The sequence below is a fragment of the Manis pentadactyla genome, chromosome 4, assembly GCF_030020395.1.
Source record: "Manis pentadactyla isolate mManPen7 chromosome 4, mManPen7.hap1, whole genome shotgun sequence".
Taxonomy (NCBI): domain Eukaryota; kingdom Metazoa; phylum Chordata; class Mammalia; order Pholidota; family Manidae; genus Manis; species Manis pentadactyla.
The window spans coordinates 183,698,403-183,720,819 of record NC_080022.1 but is presented as its reverse complement, the minus strand read 5'-3'; the positions used below and the strand labels follow the sequence as shown (position 1 = coordinate 183,720,819).

The 22,417-nt window shown below is 49.8% G+C and overlaps 1 protein-coding gene across 2 annotated transcripts; it reads right to left on the bottom strand.

Annotated features, from left to right (window-relative positions):
* Positions 1–22,096, bottom strand: DNAI2 (dynein axonemal intermediate chain 2). Of its 2 annotated transcripts, XM_036900175.2 has the most exons (12): positions 21,868–22,096; positions 20,820–20,981; positions 19,457–19,578; positions 16,675–16,817; positions 15,571–15,684; positions 9,232–9,371; positions 8,243–8,365; positions 5,895–6,118; positions 3,511–3,646; positions 2,864–3,010; positions 1,831–2,052; positions 1–745 (listed from the first exon to the last, which is right to left on the bottom strand). In XM_036900175.2, the coding sequence occupies exons 1-12, from the start codon at positions 22,048–22,050 to the stop codon at positions 653–655; spliced, it is 1,809 nt and encodes a 602-aa protein (XP_036756070.2). In that variant the 5' UTR covers positions 22,051–22,096; the 3' UTR covers positions 1–652. The 2 variants fall into 2 exon arrangements, with proteins under 2 accessions (XP_036756070.2, XP_036756072.1); XM_036900177.2 differs by lacking the exon at positions 21,868–22,096 and having other exon boundaries at positions 19,457–19,628; positions 20,820–20,950.
* Positions 22,097–22,417: the final 321 nt, after the last annotated feature.

Here is a 22,417-nt window from a genome sequence, read left to right as displayed (position 1 = left end):
TTACTGTTAGTTTAATTTGACAAGAATGAAGATTCTGGGACGCTCACACATGCACAAGAAGCACCGAGCTGCTGTGAGTGATCCACGCTCACGCTCTGGGAGGTAGACATGCCTTGGGGAGTTGCCGAGAAAGACATCTTAGAAGGGGACAGACTTCCTGCTTCTGGGTGGCGTGTGGATGGGGAGGGTCAGTACAGAAGGACAAACCCATTTCCTCACCCACAGTCTGCCCGAGGCCCCGCCATGGCTGTGGCAAGACCAGTCGAGGCTTTGTAAGCTTGGGAAGGAAAATGATTGTCGGGAAAGCCCCTGAGAAGTGAATCCAGGGGGCCACGCAGGGCCAGGCTGAAAGACTGGGTGGGATCTGAGGTAGGGTAGGCCGGGAGGTGCATGGGGTGACTGAGATGAGGGGTACAGGGCTGAGCCCTCCCTCCCTCCCTCCCTCTGGGGTCTCTGGGGACTGGGCTTGGTGAGTCAGGGTGGGCCAGAGATTTGTGGGGTGTTGGGGTTGGCTCAGGGCCCTTTTGTTCCCTGGCCTTCTCCAGCGACACTTTAAGGGAGGAGTCTAGTCCTCCCCCCGTAAAACTAGGGCAATGCTGAGAGGCAGGAAACAGGTGAGGGTGTGCGCAGGGCCGCGGTCACGGCTGACCTTCTAGACCGGCATCTCTCCGCCGCCGCCGCCGCCTCCCTTCTCCCCTCCGTCCTCTCCCTCCATTTCCTCCTCTGCCTCCAGACTTGGTTGTTTCTGCCAAGGAAAAAGCACAGAATCGTTGGTGGGGGGCAGGCCTCCCCTGCGTCCTGGGAGTTTAACCACAGAGGCCAAAACAGCCAACTGGTTGGAGCCTGGGTTGCCGTGCGCCCAGGAGACCGTGAGGGCCTAGTGGGTGCTCAGGGCCAGCCGGTGCTGACAGTGGGCACGGCCACGGGCATCTGACACTCTCAGGCACAGGTCCTGCTTCTGCCGCTTGCTGCCTGGGCAACCTTGGGCTAGCTCCTCCTGGACACCTCACCCGTCAGGACAGTGGCTGGGACGAGAGACCGTGGGGGTAAGGACCCAGCACTGCTTTCTCAGCTCTGACCCCAGAATTTCTGCCCAACTGCAGAAAACTAAGAGTTACAAGAGGTACATAGCAGGCAGAAGAGGGTGGGGGTCAGCTCTGTGAACCTTAACCCCTCCTGAGGCTCAGCTTCCTTGTCTAGAGCGTTCAAGCTGCTGTAAGGAGCACATTTTGGGACCCCCAGAACCAGGCATTGGAATCTGTCAGCCGCACTGTACTGAGGAAGGTGGCCACGGTTGGCACTGCCTTCTGGAGGGCCGGGAGGCAGGGGTGGGGCAGGGGCCTGCGGCTGTGGGTCAGAAAGCTGGACTCTAGTGTCACCTCTGCCGTAAGTGGGGGGAGCCCTCTGCTGCAGCTGTACCACGCGGTCGGGGGAGCGCAAAGCCGCTCATAACCAAAAACGTCCGCAGAGGTCAGGAGGTGGCGCAGTTACCTCCTCCGTGTGCTCACTCATCTCGGCCACCCCGTCTGCCCCGCTCGTCCCGAGAACTCACTCCCCACACAGCTCTGCGAGCAGGGCCGGCCCACCATGGTGGGGAGAGGATCCCAAGAAGCACGGAGCCTGGCCCTGCCCTCAAGGGCGTGATGGCCATTTGGAGACTTCGGATTCCTCAGAAGGAGGGAGCAACTCCCCCCGTTTGCTGGACGGACAGATTACAGTCCATGTGGCCAGGCTATTTGCTCCTGGTCACCTGGGGGGCCAGCAAGCAGGCGGACCCCAGGCACCACAGCCTCTGCCCGGCCCACCCCCGCCCCCATGCGAGGCCCCTACGGTCTTTGACTTCATGGCTTCCATCTCCCTCTTCTTCAGCTCCGTGAAGATGACGTCGAAGAACTCCTCCTCCGCCTGGGTAACGAGCTCCTCCAGGTTGGTGGCGGCGCCCTCCTCCCTCGGCTCATCGTCCCTGCCCGCCGCCTTGCCCTTCTCCTTCAGCCGCATCTCCCGATGCCTGGCCTCCAGGAGCTTCTCCCGCCGGGTCTCGCGCTCAAACATCTGGGGACACACAGGGCCAGAGGGGCCGGTGGGGAGAGCGTAGCAGCCAGCGGCTGGCTCCCGGCACAAGGGCCGGGCTGTGCTCTCCCTGCCCCACCCAAAGCAGCCCCCACAGGGATCTGTAGAGGGCTGACAGCAAGAAGGGAGGCTGAATATTGTAGTGGGAAGGCAGGGCAGGGACGCCAGTCACTCAGCTCCAAGGAGTGCCAAGGACACAGGCGACAGCGGGAAGAACACCCATTGGACCTGTGCCCCGCGGCAGCCCTGGCCCAGTGCAGGGGCACGCTCCATGGTGGCACCCCCATCTCAGGCAGAGCCAGGGGCTCCCTGTAGGTGTCCAGGTCCTCAGTGTGCCCACAGCTCTGGGGAGACACTGCCAGGGCTGCCCCGGGTTGGGTATAATGACAGATCTCAGCCCTGGGGCCCCTCCCCAGGGCAGCCCCCTTTCGTGTCTTCTCTATTGGCATTCTGCTAAGCCTTCGTTTGATAAGTTCTGCCGCAAAAAAATACATTGTTTCAAACTAGACAATCAAACCACTTCGACAGCTGGAAAACAAGCCTGGAGAGGTCAGGGGAGAGGTAACACAGCCCACAGCCACTTAGCTACTGTGAGGTCAAGCCGGGTGGACCCACACACCCTGACACCCACTCACAGTGCTCATCTTAGGACACCACACCGCCTCCCCCCAGAAGTCCACGCATTTCCTGGGAGGCGAGAGGGAGGGGCTCCTTTCCTCTGACTAGCCTGCTCTGCCAAGGGCCCAGGTCCGCACGGGCTGGGGTGCGCCTTGCCCCGGCACCGAGCACTCACGGAAGAAGCTATGTTTTTCTCATTCCTCTGCAGGGTGCACAGCCCACTCGAGACCTCCAGCAGTGTGGTCGTCCCCAGCTGGGAACCACAGGCTATGAAACAGCCGTTGTCTTGCACCCGCAGGCAGAAGAGGGCCTCGTCACACACCTGTTGAGGAGCCAGGCAGACCCAGGTGGGGGAGAAAAGAGGAGCAGAGTAACTCTTTGCTTGTCTGATTATCTGGCCCCTGGGGAGGCTTAGCCAAGCACCCCATCCAGACACCCTCAGTGACTCCTGCTGACCCACTGGGTGAAATTCACACTCTGAGATTGGCTGTTGAGATTCTTCGTCCCCCACCTTACCCACCCCACCATATCATGCTACCCCTTCAGTTCAGCCCCACATTCGTCCTGCAGTTTCCCAAACCCCAGGCTCCTCCCTGGCCCCAGCCAGTAGGTTGAGGCTCTGGTTATGCTAATATGATAACGTCAGCTCAGCCTGGAAGGGTCAGCTGCTTGGAGCCTGCACCCAGGGCTCCTGCAGGAATGGGTCTGGCAGGACAAGAGGCCAGGCATCCACTTTTTTTTCTTTTTAAATTTCCCCTAGGGGATTCTGCCGAACCACTAGGGCCTGAAGCCCGGATGCCTGGGGAAGGCAGTGTTCCTAACCTTCAGGCTGAGGGCGGGATCACACTGCTTGAACACAAAGTCCCAGATGTCCAGGGTCCCATCCATCTTCGTGGTGAAGAAAACTGCTGGCCTCACCGGGCTCCAGGCGCCATCGGTAAGGTAAGCCATGTGGTACCTGTGGGGAGCCAGGTGGCACCGGTCAGGGATGCTGTGGGATGGGCAGAGAGGCTGCTGAGCCACAGCTCTCCTCCTCCAGCCCTGCCAGGCTCCAGGGTCTCATTGCTGGGCAGGAAGTTCTTCCTCATGTCTGACTGCTGGCCATGCCGACCTCACTCACCCACAGCTCACTGTGTGTACGTTAAAGGGCTCTGGATATGGCCTTTCCTGGGAGTTGGCCACTGGTGTTTCTCCACAGCCAACTCCAGGGAACAGGCATGTGTTGCCAGATCTGGGCCCAGTCCTCCAGCCTTGGGACTCACTGAATGGAGTCAGAGGAACGATGTGCTCAGAAAAGTTCATGATATTGAGATTAGAAGAGAGCTATACTTCCTACTTGTTTTAATCTAGGTTTTCAAAGATTTCTGCAGTAAAGAATGAAATTGGACCCTTACCTTACACTGCATACAAAAATAAACTCAAAATGAATTAAAGATTTAAACATATGACTTGAAACCAAAATACTCCTGGAAGAAAACAGGGGAAAAGCTCCTTGACTATAAGATTCTCAATAAGAGAATGTATATAATAAACATAATGATGTATATTTGAATAAGAAATTCTGCAGTGAACATGGACCATTTAAACACATGTGCGGCATGCGAACACACACACACACACACAGTGGACACTTGAATTTTCCTGCTCTTGCTTTCCCTTTAGGGACGCTGCTGCCACTGGGCCGTGGTGGGAGACACCCACTCACCATGAGACTACATTTCCCAACTTCCTTTGCAACTAAGTGTAAGGACAGCTGAGCCACACAGAAATGATCAAGACAAAAGAAACTATCTGGAGATTTTTGACAAACAGTAAGTAATTTTTAGGATAAATATGTCCCAAATACTGCATGGAATATGCTTACACAAAAGAAAAATCTTTTTTTTCTGCAATTCAAATTTCACTTAGGTGTCCAGAGTTTTTATTTGTTTCCCTTTATGTCCCTGTGCAGGAGGAGAGGAAGGGAGCTGCACAAGCTATAGGACACAGGTGCACCAGTTATGCTATAATTATTGTTATTCGACCTCCCTCTGGGAGCAAGCCTGGAGAAAGGCCTGGGAGAGGGCAGGTGCTTTGCGCATCACCACTGCTCGCCCCTCTCTGCTAGCACACACCCTGCAGCTGCAGACCCCAAGGAGTGCTGGAGGCTCTACTTCCACTCAGAACGTCGGTAGGCAGTGCAGAGCCCTCTAACTCGCTCCCAGACCTGGAACAAACGCTGTCCTCTGTGCTTCCATTCCCATCCCTGTAGGATGGGGAGACTGGACTAGATTTCTGCTTCAAAAGCAAAGACAGGCCGAATCAGAAGCCTTGGGAAGATCCTTAACATGCTCATTTCTGGGCCAGACCCAAGATCCAGTGCAGCAGAACCTCAGGTTTGGGGCCCTGGAATCTGGATTTGAAAACATATAACTGCTCCCAGGAGATCCTGATGCAACCGGATTTGGGAACACCTAGAACTGAAGATGCCCATTAGGGTCACAGTGGCATCGGCATTGCAGGAGTCTGTGATTGCCTGGGCTGGAAGCCCAGGGCCACACATCTGAAGGCCAAGAGTGCAGCACTCCCCCAGCCCCAGCCTGGGCTCTGGGCTCAGCCTGCACTGCAGCATCTCTGAGGAGCGGGGTTCGCCCAGGGCAATGGGGCCATCCCGAGGGGGCTCAGCCTCACGGCATGCCCTTGGCCTCTCTCTGGGCAGGCTGGGTGAGCCCCCAAGCTTCTCTGATCCCACAGTGGTGCTCACGGCCCTGTCTTCAGCCCCCTTGCTGCTCGTCCCCGCCCACCCTGGAAGGAAAGGAGAACCCCAGGCTCCTGCTGAGGCTCCCAGCTTCTCCCCCAGGCTTCCTGGGTTCACACCCAGCTCTGCTCCCCACCAGCTGAGAGACCAGGGGCAAGTGGCCTTGCTTCTTGTAGCTCCAGTCCCTAGCACAAGCCGTGAGGTGACAAGAGCACCACTGCCTACCCTTAGGATTGTCTTGAGGGGTTACTAACATTAACCCATGGCTGCTGTCATCACTAACCTGAGCAGCTTGAAGCGAATTCCTTTATGAAGTGGCTGCCAGCCACTGCATGACCGTGGGTATTTGTGGAGGGGTGTTTTCTCCATTTTATGGTGGGCACACAAAGGCTCAGAGCACTCCAGAGCTGGGCCACCTCTGTCCCCTCCACCCCCTGCATCCCTCTCCGGCCCCCAGCCTCCCCCTTACTTGGTCCACATGATGGACGACTCCCGGCTGTCTTCTGACCAGATGCGGGCGGTCCAGTCACCGATGGTCAGAAAGTTCTTTGGGTAGAACGGGTTTCTCTGGAGGGCATAGATGGGGCCATGGTGGCCTGAGAAGGTGCATACGATCTTCTCAGCTGCCGTCTTGGCCTTGCGGTTGCAGGAGACGACGATGCCCTGCTCGGTGCCCACCATGAACTTGGTTGGCTGTGGAGGGTGACACAGGAGTGGGGGGCTCCGTGAAACCCCAGCTCAGGGTTTAGCTGGCACGGAGGGCGGCCTTTAGGGCTTGGGGCAGGGAGTCTGAAGGTGCTGAAGGGCCTTCTGTTTAAACCTCTGAGTGGGCTGCGCCTCTTCCCCTCCTAGGGAGCTGCCCACTCTTCTGCGCCTCATCAGATCCCACCTTCTTCAGAACCTGCTCAAGGACCCCATGCTTAAGGAAGCCCCCCTGACCCGCACCTGTGGAGAGTCTCATCTCAACCCTCTTAAAGTAGCACCACTCTGTCCACCAGGCACTTTGCTAGAATGATCCTGAATGTCTGTTTGCAGATGAAGTAAATGATGGAATGGATAATGTAAAACATGAGCCTAGAACAGCCACCCCTCAACCGCAGCTTCCGGCTACTCTCTGCAGAACTGAGCTACATTGCACACCCCTGTCACTGCGTCTTCATTCACAGCAGCTCAGAGGTGGAAGCAACCCAAGAGTCCATCCGCATATAAATGGATAAGCAAAATGTGGTCTGTACACACAATGGAATGTTATTCAGATTTAAAGAGGAAGGAGATTCTGACACATGCCACATATGATGTGGATGAACCTCGAGGACATTATGCTAAGTGAGACCAGCCAGTCACCGAAAGACAAGAATCACAAGAGCGCACTTCCATGGGGTGCACCGGGGAGTCAGACTCACAAGGCAGCAGGCAGGGGGGCTGGGGGCAGGCGAATGGGGAGCTGTCATTTCATAGGGACAGAGTTTCAGTTTTGCAAGATGAGAAAGTCCTGGAGATCTGTTGCACAACAATGTGCATGTACTTCATGTTACTTGCATGTACACTTGAAGATGGTGAAGATGGGAAATTTAATGTTCTGTGTCTTTTACTGCAATTAAGAACACCAACTGCAAAATGAAGAGGGAAGTGAAGACATGAAGCTTGAGAGGCCCGGAATCTAAGTAATAAAGTAACACAGGGCTCCTACAGGCTAGTGTGGAGGGTCCCAGGCCTGCCTCTGGCCACAGACTTCTCGGTGGGGTTGGGGGGAGGGCCTGGGCCTTGAGTCAGCACCCCTGCTTCACTGTGCTCTACAGCATGTGACATACCTCAGTAAGCCTCACCTTCTTTATCTGGAAAGTGGGACCCACATTACCTCACAAGATAGCCACGGGTGATCACTCAAGCTCGTCACGGAGAGCAATAACAGGTGTCCAGGGACAGTGTGGGGATGGGGGACTAGTGGCGGCATAGTCATTATGCCCGGCACTTGGTCGGGAAATCCCTGATTCCAGGACGGAATGTGTTTCTGAGTCCTCCTCGCCTCCACCAGCACACCCACCAGGATTCATCCCCAGCCTTGGGTGAGGACTCCCAGTGCTGGGGGGACGCCAGGGGGCCTCCACCTCCCAAGGGCCTGGGAATGGTGTCACATGGCATGGGGGCCAAACCAGTGACCATCCTGAAGGGGCCCGGCCCGGGCTTCGGTGAAACAAACCAGGAGCCAGTCCAAGCCAAGAGCCATCTGGGAAGGTTGCTTTCTTGCTTTGGTGGGAGTCTTCATTCGCTCCTTCTAGAGGCTTCCCTCCTCTGACACATTCACATCACTGCCCCACTGTGGTTATTTCTTTCCGTCCCTTCTCAGGTACTGAATGCCTTAATGATGCCTGTGCTCCAGTTTTCCAGGGAGCCTCCTCTGATCCTGCTCCCTTCCCCAGCCTCTCTCCTTTCCCCACGGGGAGCGAGGTGACCAGACCAGGGAGCCAGTGTGAGGCAGGGGCAGGGCCTCCTGGTGTTGGTCCTGCGAAGGGCTCCCCCCATAGAATGGGGCCTTTCCGGAAGCCTGTCGGTCAGAAAGCTTGCCTTCTGTTCGGCCCAGCCACTAGCCAAACGGCCGTTGTGAGAGCATCGGACGGCTTCCCTGCTCCAGCAGCTCCGCAGCCCCCTGCTGGACAGTCGTGGTGAACACCGCCCAGGTCCGGGGCGACCGCCGTGGGGATGCTCCCGGAGCCCGCCGGGGCAGGTTCACAAGCATGATCCGCTAGCCGCGGCCCGCCCTTGGCTCTGGCTGCCCCAGACACGAACGTCGGGGAACGGAGCAGAAGGGACACTCACCAAAGTAGACTCGAACTCCAGAGACATGGCCCCCAAGGCATTTTCCAACTGCTCCTTTTTGGTGATGTCCAGGATCACCACCTCGGTGGGCTCGCTCATCTTTCGGATATCCCACCACATGACCTGGTGGCAGGAGAGCTGTCTGTGAGACCTGAGGCCCCACGGTCCTCCTGGCTTTTGCCTTCCCCACCTTCCTGGGGCCTGTCTCAAAAGGGGGTGTGTCAGAGGCTACTAGCAACCGTACTTTGAGAATCACCGCTCTGGTCCGCAGTGCCAAGCCTGGAGCACCGTCGGAGTCATGGGCAAGTTCCATAAACTCCAGATGCCAGGGCCTCATCCCAGACTCCCCATATCAAAATCATCAGGTGTGAGCCCTCGGATCTGTATTCTTAAAGGCTCCCCATGATATGGCAACATATAGCAACAAAATGCACATATGCTTTGATTCAGAAATGCGACTGCCAGAAATGATTGCTGTAGATGAACCTTCACATATGTGCGATAATCTTTACACAAATACACTCTTTGCTACATTTTTTGGGTGACAACAAAATATTAAAATCCACTTTAAGTATGGCATACCCAGTGCAGTCCTTAACAGGCACGGGCGAGGAGTGCTTTGTGAAACATTAAATCAAGATATGCTAAAAGAGAAACACCGGTGCAGAAGGACAGGTAAGATGCGCAGGAGGAGAGTGACAGACAGAAATGTTGGCTTCCGTATGCAGAAGAAGCTGGTGCTGATGGGCACCCAGCACTTGGTCTGGAGGGGGAATAGGAGGCTTGTGGGCAGAGGTGGGAGGAAGGCATTTATTTCTCTGTCTGCCCTTTTGTGCCTTTTGGATTTTGTTTCATGTGCACGTACGACCTCTACTCAATTTAAAAATAAAATGCAAAAGGAAATGTTCCCCAGGTGATTCCGAAGGGGAACCAGGGAATGGTTGCTGCTTCCACCCTCTCACCCTGCACGGTGCCTGGCCAGTTGGTACCTGCCCGTCTGTGGATGCTGAGAAGCATTCGGTGCCCGTCTTTGACTGCAGCCAGATGGTGCCATACACGGGGTCTCGGTGGCTGAACTCAATTGTGGATAACTCTGCCACCAGGCTGCCCTTCCGGGTGTCCCAACAGGCTGGTCGGGGGGAAAACGAGAGGGAGGTGAATGGGGTACAGGCTTTCTTCCCTGGTGCAGGGAGCAGGGCAGAGAAGGATGCTGCTGCTCCTGGTTTGGCAGGTATGTGACTGTTTAGAATCAATGCTATGTTCCAACCAGCTTGAGTTTCCTACTGGCCACCAAAGTGCCCACACGATCTTCTGTGGAAAGCTTCATGCATTCCTCTGAGCCCCTCCCACAGGCTGTGCATTGCACCAGGCCCTCGGGAAGCCACTGGGTATAGGACAGGCACCATCCCTGAGAGGCGGGAAGTGGTCCTGCATGTACAGCTCATGCTGTGACTGCTCCGGGGGAGACATGTGGGGGTGGTCAGGGAAAGCTTCCTGGAAGAAGTGAGAAGGAGCTAAGGCTGAGGATGACCCTCGGATGGAGTGAGCCAGGCAGAGGGAAGAGTGGTGTCTCCACCACAGAGAAAGGCTCCTGAAAATAAGAGCGGTGGGGCCGATTTCCTCCACTGCATGAACTCATTCCCTGTACCCTCTGTACCTTTGCTGCCTCTGATGGGCTGCGGCTCACAGAGGGAACTTCATCCTTTACTCCCGCCCATTAGTAGTGCCTTACGTCTTTAGCTTTCCAGGAAAGACTTGAAGCTTATCTAGTTTTTGTTTTAATTTTCCCATGAGTCTCAGCAAGGACCCATCCTATTGCTCAGAGCTGTTTCTAGGAAAGATACTTTTGTGAAACAGTAAAAACAACAAAAAAACCCTCGAATCTTTACGTTTTTATTTATGGAATAAAATCTAAGGCATTTGATCCTGGACCAGCCTGGCCTGGAAATGGGTTTTCTTAGCTAAGCTTGCTCTTCCTGGGCACAACAGTGCTCAAGGGCAGGTTGTTCTATAGCCGCGGAGCCGCAGAGCCTGGGCTGGTCTGAGCTGGCATGAAAAGCCACAGAAAGGGGTTATGAATAATGAGCAAGCAAGGCTTCTGAATAAATCATGGCAAAATAGCTCTGCTCAGTCTTTTAGAGCCCTGGCACCCAGGTAATTTGGTGGGGAGATTTATGGGAACACATGTGTACCCCATAACCTAAGGTCATCCACCAGGGAGGAGACGGTAGGCCTGAAAGGGAGAGCAGAGGCCACAGAAGGCGGAAGACAGCCTGGCTACACAGAGTTTCTCAGAGGAATTTTTCCAGCCATTCCAGCTTCTACTCCTGAAGGAAGCAGGGGAAGTAAGAGAATATGTGAAGGTAGGAGGGTGGGGGCCCTTTTCCCGACCAAGTGCAGTCCGTCCTGGGGGGCAGGCCAGGGGCTTGAGTGTCTGGCTACTTCAGAGCCAGAGGTGCAGGCAGGCAGGTTTCTTCTGAGCTCACCAGGGATCAAAAAGCAGATTTCTGGCTGTGCCATTTGCAAAAATGATGGAGTAAGGGCCTCTGAAAACCCTCTCCTCCATAAAAGCAATGAGAAATCTGGCAAGAATTGTCAGAATCAACTTTTTCAGAACTCAAGAAATTATCCAAAGACTTTCAGCAATCCAGAGAGTGTTAATAAAACAAAACAAAGCTGCTGAATCTTGGTAAGGACAGTGAGCTTTATGGCATTTTTGACTTGTCCTAGTTAAGATCCCACACTCTCCAGGCTAATATTAACAAGATAAGAAACAAGTGTTGACAGGATGTGGAGAAAAGGGAACCCTTGTACTCTGCTGATGGGATTACAAATTGATGTAGTCACTATGGAAAGCAGTATGGAGGTTTCTCAAAAAATGAAAACTAGACATACCATACAACCCAGAAATTCCACTTCTAAGTATTTACCCAAAGAAAACAAAACAACAAGTTAGAAAAGATATGTGCCCTCCTAGGTTTAGCCAAAATATAGAACAACCTAAATGTTCACTGATAGATGAATGGATGAAAAAAGTAATGGTACATATATACAATGGAATATTACTCAGCCATAAAAAAGAACAAAACCTTGCCATTTGCAACATGGACAGACTTAAAGGGTATTACGCTAAGGGGAATAAGTCAGACACAGAAAGACAAGTACCATATAATTTCACTTATTGTGGAATCTTAAAAACAAAACAAACAAACAAATAAAATATAAATAGACTCATAGGCACAAAGAACAGACCAATGGTTTCCATGGGGAGAGGGGAAGGAATGGGTGATATAGATAAAGGGGAAAAATTAATTCATGAAAAATGTTCAATATCTTGATCTGGGAGATGGTTATATCAGTGCATACATATGTTAAAATTCATCAAACCATACACTAAGATTTATGCATTTCATTGTTATGTACCTCAAAAAAAAAAAGATCCCACATTCTTCAGTTCTCTGGAAGCCTTAAAAAGTAACATTCTGCATTCCTGTTAAAAGCAGTAGCCTGGCATCCACAGGAGGGACCAAAATGGGACTGGAGCTCTTTCAAAGTCTGCCATTTGAACAATTGTCATTATTTGACTTGTCTGGTAGTTCCCTGGAAGACTCCCACTTGCCTGATTGTCTGTATTCAACTTGACTTGGAGCTCGCACAAGAAAAAAGTCTTATTATAGAGGCAACTGTTGAAAATAATTATAATTACAAGCAATTGGTTAACTTTGCAGCATCTTGAAGTGGTGGATCACAGGGGAGGAAACAAATAGGCTAACTAAAAACATTAAGAGGAAATCCTGGAGAATAAGATGCCCATAGGGGCTTTGAAAATCTCCAATACATTCCTGGGGATCTAGAAGGCCAAGTGCACATGTAGGGCTGTGTGCATGCCCAGGGCTCTGCATGTGCTTAGGAAAGAACTGAGAAGGCCTCAAGCTTTCACTTCTGTCTGACCATGAGGTTCTGTGCAGAGCCGGAGGTAGAGTTGACAACTGTGTGGTTGAATGTTGAAGGCACGCTCAAGCCCGCATACAGAGATCCTCAGGAAAGACTGGGCGATTTATTGGATCCAGGTGCTTAAAGAAATATCTGTCCAATCATTAACTGATCACTAAGTTAACCAAGATTGTGGTGGTCATACATGACAAAGAATACAGACTACACAGAATTAGTTCAGAAAATTCACAGAAGAAATAAACAAACAAGTACAATAAACAGCAACAAAAACCCTGGGAAGGTATGAGAATCAGATTATCAAAGTTGCCACATTATTTTACACAAAAAGACCAATTTCTACAAAAAACTTACAAATATACAAAGAAACAAGAAAGTGTGGTCCATACACAAGAAAAAAAAGCAATAAATAGAGACTGTACCCAAGAACACCCAGAAGTTGGATTTACTAGACAAAGACTTTAAATCACCTATTTTTAAAAAATTTCAAGGAACTAAAGGAAAGTATGAGAATGATATTTTACTAAATATCATAAATATCAATAAATAGGGATTATTTTAAAAAGAAGAACAAAATAGAAATTCTGTAGTTGAAATATATATTACTTGAAACAAAAATTCAGTAGGAAGCTCAATAGCATACTTGAGAAAGCAGAACAATCACTGAATGGAAGGTAGGTCACTTGAGATTACCCAGTCTGAGAAACAGAAAGAAAGGAGAATGAAGAAAAATGAAGAGAGCCTCAGGAAAACCATCAACATACCAACATACACACAATGGAAGTCTCAGAAGGACAGGAGAGAGAATGTAGCAGGAAGAATTAGGAGAAATAATGGCTGAAAACATCCCCTATTTGATGAAAACCATTAATCCACATATCCAAGAAGTTAAATGAATTCCAAGTAGGATAAGCTCAAAGATATCCCCATTATATCCTAAACACATATCCTTTTGGCTTAAGCCAAAGCCAAAGAAATAATCATAAAAGCAGCAAGGGAAAATGACTCATCACATACAAGGGACCCTAATGAGATTGACAGCTGATTTCTCATCAGAAACCATGGGGCTCAGAAGGCAGTGGGGTGACATATTCAAAGTATTAAAAAAAATCTGTCAACCAAGAATTCTGTATCTAGCAAAATTATTCTTCAAAATGGAGAGAATAAGACATTCCCAGATAAGTAAAAACTGTGAATTTGTTGCTAGGAGACCTGCCCTACAAAAAATATTAAAGACAACCTTGCAGGCTAATCTGAAAGTTACTTGAGAGTAACTTGAAGAAATAAAGAGCACCAAAGCAGATAAATACATAGGCAAATACAAAAGACAGCACATATACTTTTGTTTGTAGCTTTTTTCTCTTATCTTATTTAAAAGACAACTGCATAAAGACATAATTATAAATATGTGATGATGTCCATGCTGTCTAAAGATGCAATCTATATGACAATGACAGCACAACAGAGGGAATGGGGGCAGCTATTCAGCAGCAGAGATTTTGTACACTATTTAAATTAAGCTGGATTCATCCAAACTAGAATGTTATAAAGTAAGATGCTAATTTTAGCCCCCAGGGCAATCACTTAAAAATTACTCAAAAATACATAGTAAAAGAAAGACAAGGGAATTGAAATGAAATGGAAAATATCTAGCACAAAAGAACATAGTTATAGAGGAACAGAGAAACAAAAAAGATATGGGACACAGAAAAAAATAGAAAAATGGAAGGTGTAAATGCTACTTTATCAGTGATTATGTCATATGTGAATGTTATATGTAAACTCTAATCAAAAGCAGAAATTGGTAGAAGAGATTAAAAAAAAACCCATATTCCAACTGTGTGCTAACTGTACACTATCTACAGGAGATACACTATAGGTTCAGATGCAAGTAGGTTGAAAGCAAGATGGGAAAAGATACGCCATGCAAATAATAAAGAGAGCTATAGAGTGTCTGTATCAGAGACGACAGACTTTGAGACAAAAATTGTTACTAAAGACAAAGAAGAATATTATATACTGATAAAAATGTCAATTCATTAGGAAGCTATAACAATTATAGACATGTATATGCCCCTGCTAAGGGTGGGGTATTTGTGCCCTCTCCAAATTCATATGTTGAAATCCTAACTCCCAATGTGATGGTATTAGGAGGTGGGGTCTTTGGGAGGTAATTAGGTCACGAGGGCAGAGCTCTTATGAATGGGATTAGTGCCCTTGTAAGAAGAGATCCCACAGAGCTTATGTCCTTTCTCTGTTCTCTGCCATGGGAGGATACAAACAAGAAGGTGGCTGTCTAAAAACCAGGAAGTGGGCCTTCCTTAGGCACCAGATCTGCTGGTGACTTGATCTTGGACTTCCCAGACTTCAAAACTGTGAGATGTAAATGTTAATGGCTTAAGCTGCCAGTCTGTGGTATTCTATTATATTAAGAAAATATACATCAGAATCTGTTGTGTTCTGATTAAGATAGCACCCACCAAACAACAGAGACCTAATGTACATGAAGCAAAACCTGACAGAATTAAAGGAAGAAACAATTCAATGATAATAGTTACAAACTTCAATACCCCATTTTCTATAACGAATAAAACTACTAAGCAGACGACCAACAAGGAAATAGGCTTGAACAACACTATAAACCAACCAGTCTTCATAACATCTATAGAACACATCATCTGATAGGCAGAATACATTCTTCTCAAGTGCAGATGGAAAATTCTCCAGGATAGACCATATGTTAGGCCATAAAAAAAATCTCAACAGATTTTAAGAGATGAAAATCATGCAAGTTTTCTTTTTGGACCAAAATGGAATAAAACTAGAAATAAGTCATCAAAGGAAAACTGAAAAATTCAAATATATGAAAATTAAACAACACCTACATGACCAATGAGTCAAAGAAGAAATCAAAGGGAAATTAGAAAATGCTTTGAAATGAAATGAACATGAAAACACAACATACCAAAATGTATGGGGTGCAGCTACAGTAGTTCCCCCTGACTGCCTCTCCCAGGATGGAGGTTCTTGGTGGTCTCACTATCCCTTTGCCTCTAGCTGCCCTAGCCTACCTCAGGGTAGGTACTCACTAAATGTTCATTGACTTCACTTGACTATAATTTTCTTAATTTTTTACACTGAACTAATTTTAGACTTGAACTACTGGAACTGGAGACACTGCTGAGGTACCAGCAAAACATGACTCACCTGGATGTCTAGAGCTGGTCAGCTGTGGAAAGTCCCCACCCCACTTCATCCTCCACAGCAAGCCCGGGCTGGCATGTGGGCCCTGGCTGGACAGTAGTAGGGGCTGGGCTTCCTCAGAGCTGGGGTGACTTGGGTTGGCTCCTGGTTAAGTGCCTGGGGTCCCTCCTTACCGATCTGCCCATTGTAGCAGCCTCCCAGGAGCACATGGGAATCTTTGGGGTTGTACTCCAAGGTGACAAGAGGAGAAGATGGCTTCAGGACAATTTCAGGCTTGTTGGGATTTTCTATAAAGCAGGAAAAGAAATTACCCCATCAGGCCTGGAAAGAAAAGGACAGGGTCAAACAGTTTAGCCCATTCTATAGGTGGGGCATGGCAGTGGGGATCTTGGAAGCCCCTCCTGTCTTTCTCCAGTCTGCAACCTCTGGTCCCTGGTGGCCAGAATCTAGTACCGTTGGCCCTTAGGAGCTCTTCTAATGGTTTAATTTTTAGTGATCAGGTTCCTCTGTGTGTGTCTGTGTGTGTGTGCTTGTATTTCTAGTCCACTTCCAGATTGCATAAGAAACAAGGTTTTGATCCTAAGTTTTTTACATAAAGCCAGCTCTCCTCTGACTTCCCCAAACCAGTTTCCTTGTCTGTATCCTGGGATAATGATGGCGTCCATCCCTCGAGGATGCCATAAGAACTCATTGAGCTGTTCAAGAGTGTAATGTACTTAGTTCTGAGCTACTAATGGCTATTAATAAGCACGTATACCTGCTAATAACAGCTAACAGTTATTTTCATATTGCAACAGCAAAGGGATGTCTGAGAGCATGTAGCCCACCATTGCCTGCTACCTGCTAGGCTCTTGCCTTTAGAGTGAGCACTTCTGTCAACAACGGTCTGTGCTCCCTGGTGGAAATACTGCCCCTACTGGCCATGAGTTAAGGACAAGTCCCAGGAAAGGTGGGACAAAGGTGATTCCCCTTCACCTCCCCGCTGGGCCCCTGCGCAGTCTGCTGGGGTCTCTATCTGAATTGGGATTCCATGGGGTCTGGTCTTGAGTGAACCGATTAAGGACCTGGAAGTGAACGGAGCTCCCTGCCTCTGATCTGGCTCTGCGTGGCTGTATCTGAGCCCAGACAAGGAAAGGGTGAGTGTCTTCCTTTGAACCCCTTGCCCTCCCTGTGGGGGTCCCAGGCCCGCTGCTTCTGCCTTCCCCTCCTGTGCTATCGCTGGTCTCTGCTCTGCTCCCTCAGCCTTCCCCGGCCCCCGGGACCCCTCTGCTTCTCACCCAGGTCCCAGATGTATGACTCGTGGCTCATGCCCTCAGGCGCCCGTTGAAAATTCAAGCAAGAATATGCCACTGCCAACTTTCTGTTGCCATCGGGGTGCCAGGAGAGGTGTGTGGCTGGTCGCTTGATTTCCTGGGGATCCCTTTGCAGAAGAGCAGGACGGCAAAAGACTGGAGGGCAAGGCTCCCGAAATTTATTAACTAACTTATTGCTTTATAAAATCCAGGCATATTTAAGCAACTGCATTTACTCAGAGAAATTGGTTTTAAAAACAAAGTTACAGGACTCCCTTAATTGGAAAACTGATCTCACCAGCCAGCCATAAGTACAAGGTAATAATAAAAATTAAAACAAGAAACAAAACATTAAATTCCAGTCAGCTATTTTCACTTGCTGGAAGTTTTGAACTCAATGCTTGATTTTCCATTAATATGAAGATAAAAGGGAGGGCGGGGAATCCAGCAATCACACCCCTTGGTATTTACCCAAATGAGTTGAAAACTTCTGTCTACACAAAACACTGCACATGAATGTTTATAGCTGCCTTAGTCATAATTGCCAAGACTTGGAACCGACCAAGAGATCGTTCAGTAGGTGAATGAATAAGTAAAGTGTGGTTCATCCAGACAAGGAATATTGTTCGGCATTAAAAAGAAATGAGTTATCAAGCCATGAAAAGACATAGAGGAAACAGAAGTGAATATTACTAAGTGAAAGAAGCCAATCTGAAAAGGTTGCATACCCTATGGTTCCAATTGTATGACATTCTGGGAATGGCAAAACAAGATCCATTGTTGCCAAGGGTCTGGGCAGAGGGAGGGATAAATAGGTGGAACACGGGGTTTTCAGGCAGTGGAACAATTCTGTATGATACATCTGTCAACACCTGTGGAATGTACAACACAAAGGCTGAACTTTGTGTAATGTAAACTATGGACTCCGGGTGTGCTTTGGGCTGAAATTCCTGTGTCGCAACCTGATCTGCACTGTGATAGTATTAGGAGGTGGGGCTTTGGGGACGTGGTTAGATCATGAGGGTGGGGACTTCATAAATAGGATCAGTGCCCTTATCAATGGGGCTCCAGAGATCCCTCACCCCTTCCACCATGTGAGTTCACAGAGAAAAGACAACCATCTATGAGCCAAGACGTGCATCCTTCGCCAGACACAGAACCGTATCATGCTGGCACCTTGGTCTGGGACTTCCAGCCCCCAGAACTGGGAGAAATAAGTTCTTGTTGTTTATAAGCCACCCAGCTGAAAGGCAGGGGGACAGTGATATGTCAGTGATGGTTCACTGATTACGAGTGTACCCCTGAAGTGGGATGTTAATAGTTGGGGAGGCTGTGTGGTTAGTGGAGGAGGGAGCAATGTAGGAACTGTATCTTCTGGTCAATTTTTCTGTGACTTAAAACTGCTCTAAAAAATAAACTCTTGATTTAAAAAAGGGAGGAGGGAGAATGAGCCCAAGTTGGAAAAGTATTAAAGATTTAATGGCCCAAATTGAGACTCTCCTTGAAGTCATCAGAATGAATGGAAGGGGGGAATGAATGACTTTCTCACCACGATGCTGTCTCACCACTGCTTCACTCCTCCCTGGAGAATATTACAGTGGAAAGAGTGCCAGCTGGGGTCCAGGAGACCAGAGTCCCATCCTTGGTTGGGTCACCCACCCTGTGTGCCCTGAGCTTGTCCCCTCCCTGGAGTCATTTTCTTCATCTGTCAAATGTGGAGTTTGAATAGGATGATTTCTAACGCATCATCGTGCTTGCATATTCCTATGTAAGGTCAGACGCCAGGGCTGCAGCAGGGAAGGCAGCCCCCAGCCCACCCTGGCCCCTCGCCTGCATGCTCTCTGCTGGAGTCCATCGCATTCCACCACTCCGCCCTGGACTGGAAAAGGGTCCTTCCTGGTCATGCTGGAACTGGGTCAAACACTTCTCAGGACTCTCAGGGGGTCATGGTAGCAAAATGAACCCCCCAAAGTTGGCATTTCAGCTATTCACTTTTGAAATCTCAGGCATTCTCTGCATATATAAGCACATACACTTACACGCCCATATATACATACATACGCACGCACATGTATCCACATGCATATATGCATATACCCTTATACACATAGGTATATCTTAAAAAAGCAGTGCCCTTGATGCACTGTTCTGCACCTTGTTTGTTTAGCTTTGGCTTCACGCAGTAAACCTTGGAGACAGTCCCTATCAGCACACAGGGATTTACCTCCTTCATTTTGACAGCTGTGTGTGTGCCTCTGTGTGAGCATGGCAGAACTGCTAGAACCGTCCTCCACAGACGGATTTAGCTTGCTTCCAGTCCCTGGCTAGCACACACCCTGCTGCGTGACTACCCGCCCCCCCGCCCCACAGTGATTTCACGCACCTGTTTTTTGGCGGGGGAAATTGCTGTTGTCAAATGCTGTCCTTGGACATTGTTACAAGCTATACTGCTCTGAGCGGGGGTCGAGGGCCCTGGTTGCCCCCAGTGTTCCTGGATCACTGATATCTGGTTCTTTGTACTTATTTTACACTGCACGGATCAATCTCCTTGCACACAGCTTTGCAAATTCACTTAGTCTTTCCCTGGAGTCAGTCCTCCCTTTCCATCAACCAGACTCGCTCCCAAGGTGGCAGCCACTTGGTTGCTCTGCCCCTTATCAAGCTCAGAGCACAGAGGACATTGCACCTCTGGCAGAGAGTAAACTGGCAAGGAGTCACCTTCGAAAGCATCTCCCTACAGGGGTGACCTGCCTAGTTATCGAGGTACCTGAAAACGTTGATGGTTTTAGCTGAAGGGGCCTCTTCCATCACTTCCACTGCGTCTTCATCATCAAAATACCTCTGGTAGATGTCAATGGCATTATTCTGCTTGATGCACTGCTCCATGATCTGAGGAGGACACGTCAGGGGCTCTTAGCAGGAAAGGGAGGGCCTGTTGTCTGGGAGGGACAAAAAGTATCTACAGTGGGGGAACAGGTGGAGGGGATAGAGGTACAAGATCCCAATTATAAAATAAATTAGTCACAGGGATAAAAGTACAGCATAGGGAATACAGTCAATAATATTGAAGTATCTCTGTATGTTGACAGATGGTAACTACAGTTATTGTGGTGAACATCTTATAGTGCATATAGTTGTCAATTTACTATGTTGTACACCTGAAACCAATATAATATCGCACGTGCACCGTATTTTAAATTTAGAAAAAAAGGAAATATTCAGTATTTTTTCCCCATCCTTCCAGCCCATACATTTTCAGTGGGGGAACATTGCCCCCAAGGGGGTGAAATTTGGTTCTTTGAGGTAAAATAATATTACTTTTTATGTACAAAGCATAGAAATACATACAGTACATAAATAACATATAGTGTACATGATACTAAAATTTCATAGGAAGAGGCAATTAGGGAAAAAATGTCTAGAAAGGTTCATTGGGGGGACAAGAATTTTAAAAAGGTGAAGAAATAGCTGAACAGAGTTAGTAATGACTCCACAGACAGGACCTATCTCTTGCATCCTCCACCCAGAAGGCCCTCCGCATGCCTCCAAATGTCCAGCAAGGAAAATCCCGAGCTCAAGCACCACCTCTCCCAGGAAGCCTTCTACGATCCCTTCAGCAGGAAATCAACTCTCCCTCTTTACGGGGAGAACTGGTAAGGCATTCCATCTTACAGCATTTCTTCCTGCATTATATGGTGGTATCTGTGTATTTGTCCTTGACCTCTGGTGGGTTATAAACTCTTTGGGGTAGGATATATGTGAATTTCACTTTTGCAATCTCTGTTGTGCCTGGCAGAGACCAGGAGCTTGATCTAAAAGTGCTGAATGAATGAATGACAGGTAGCTGCTAGGTGGGGTTCTCTGAGGTTCTCTCTGCCCAAGGGGAGCACTTCCCGAACTCCTCCTACAGCCTGTTCAGCTCTCGTACTTCCCCGCCTCCCCCTTTGGGCTGCTGCGGTGGTCCTGTCCTCCTGATCCCAGACCGAAGGGTCCTTCAGGAATCCAGTGCTCCTCCCCCGAGGGGCCACAGGAGGTAGACACAGGGCCGGGCCCGTTCAGGGCCTGATGTGCAGCTGGGGAACTGGAGCGACGGCTGAGGCCGGAGCAGCCGGAGCTGAAGGGCGCCTTACCGAGCCTAGCTGCGTGACGGTGTTGATGTACTTCTCATCCTTCTCCACCTTCTTCCGGAAGCGGATGGTCTGCTCCAGCTCCAGGGGGTTCACATCCTTGGGCCAGCCCCCCTCGACGTGGTTAATCCCCCGGGTCTCCAGCTCAAGCCGCTCCGTGTTGACCTATACAGAAAGCCACGGTGGGAACACGCCTGCCCCTCATGTGAACACTTGGCTGCTTCTGCAAAGCAGGGGCTCCGTCTTCCGGCCCCTGGGCTCTGAGCACCTAGCGACGGACCAGTGACGTGCCCTTGGCCACAGCCACAGTATCTCCAAGGAGCTTTCTGGTCCTCAGCTGGTCACGGGTAGCCATGAAAGTGTCCCCTGTGGAGCTAGCCGCTTTGCACCTGATGCCGGTGGCAATTAGCTCTGGGAACACAAGAAACTCTGTTTGAACTGTGAGTTATTGGAACCAGCCATAAGGGATTTGGGCCAAACCAAGTGTGATTTTCACTCAGTTGATTTGGGACATGATGTAATTAGTATCTCCTTTGATCTTATTTTCTCTCAGCCGTACCTGACATATTCAGGAGCTGATCACTTGGCTCAGGTAGACAGGCAGCTCTCTGGGAGTCTAAACAGCAGCAGGATCCTCAGTTAGTGCACCCCAGAGGCCCCTCTGATAGAACTTTCTATGGCACCCTTTCCTTCCCACAAGCTGGGCCGGTGCTGTAGACACGAATGTCTGCTCCCTCAGAACACCTCTTCTGCTGTACAAATGCCTTAAGGGACTGTAGTAAGAGCCTTAGAGGAAAGACCCGAGCTCATGGGAGACAGCATCTTGATTTAAATCCACCTGACCCAGGGCATGGCCTGGTCCTGGGTCTTTTCCTGACCTCAGGTCTGTGGCAGGCGCTGGGGCAGGTCTGCCTCGCACTTCGGGCTTCTGCACTGGTTCATTCTAACCAGCTCCCAGGTGGATGGAGTCATCCAGTCCCGCCTATCCGCCCTGCTTGGCCCCCCTCCCAGACCACATCACACTGGCCCAGGCCCTGGGGCAGGGACCCACCTCATGTTCCGACATGCTGGTGGAGCACTGGATGCCCACGTCCACAGGGTTTCTCTCCACAAACTGCTTGGCCAGCTCGGGGTTGGCTGGGATGTCAATGTTCAGCTCTGCCTGGCGGTCTGAGAAGTTGCATTGCTTCCCAAACTCGCTTCGCTTCTTGACATACACGTACACAATCTCCATGGTACCAGCCGCTGTGGGGGCACAGGGAGGGTATGCAGTGAGGGTCCCCATGGGCCTCACCGGGGCTCCAGCTTCCTAGTCTGGAGGGAGGGGCCCTAGGGGATCTGACCAGAAGTTGCATCTGTATTTTAAAAAGACGTTTATTGAGCACTATCTTGCCATTGCCCTCTGAGGTGGATGGTAAAATCACCATTTTACTTTGCAGGAATCTAACACTCAGAGAAACCCCGAGTGCCTTGCCCAGGGTCGCAGAGCCAGAGTGGCACAGCTGCCCTGCTGGACTCCAGAGCTCTTCGTCACCAAGAGATACTGTTTTTACTGAGCTAATGTGTTTGTTGGGAGCCTCTCACTGGCCCTGATCAGACAG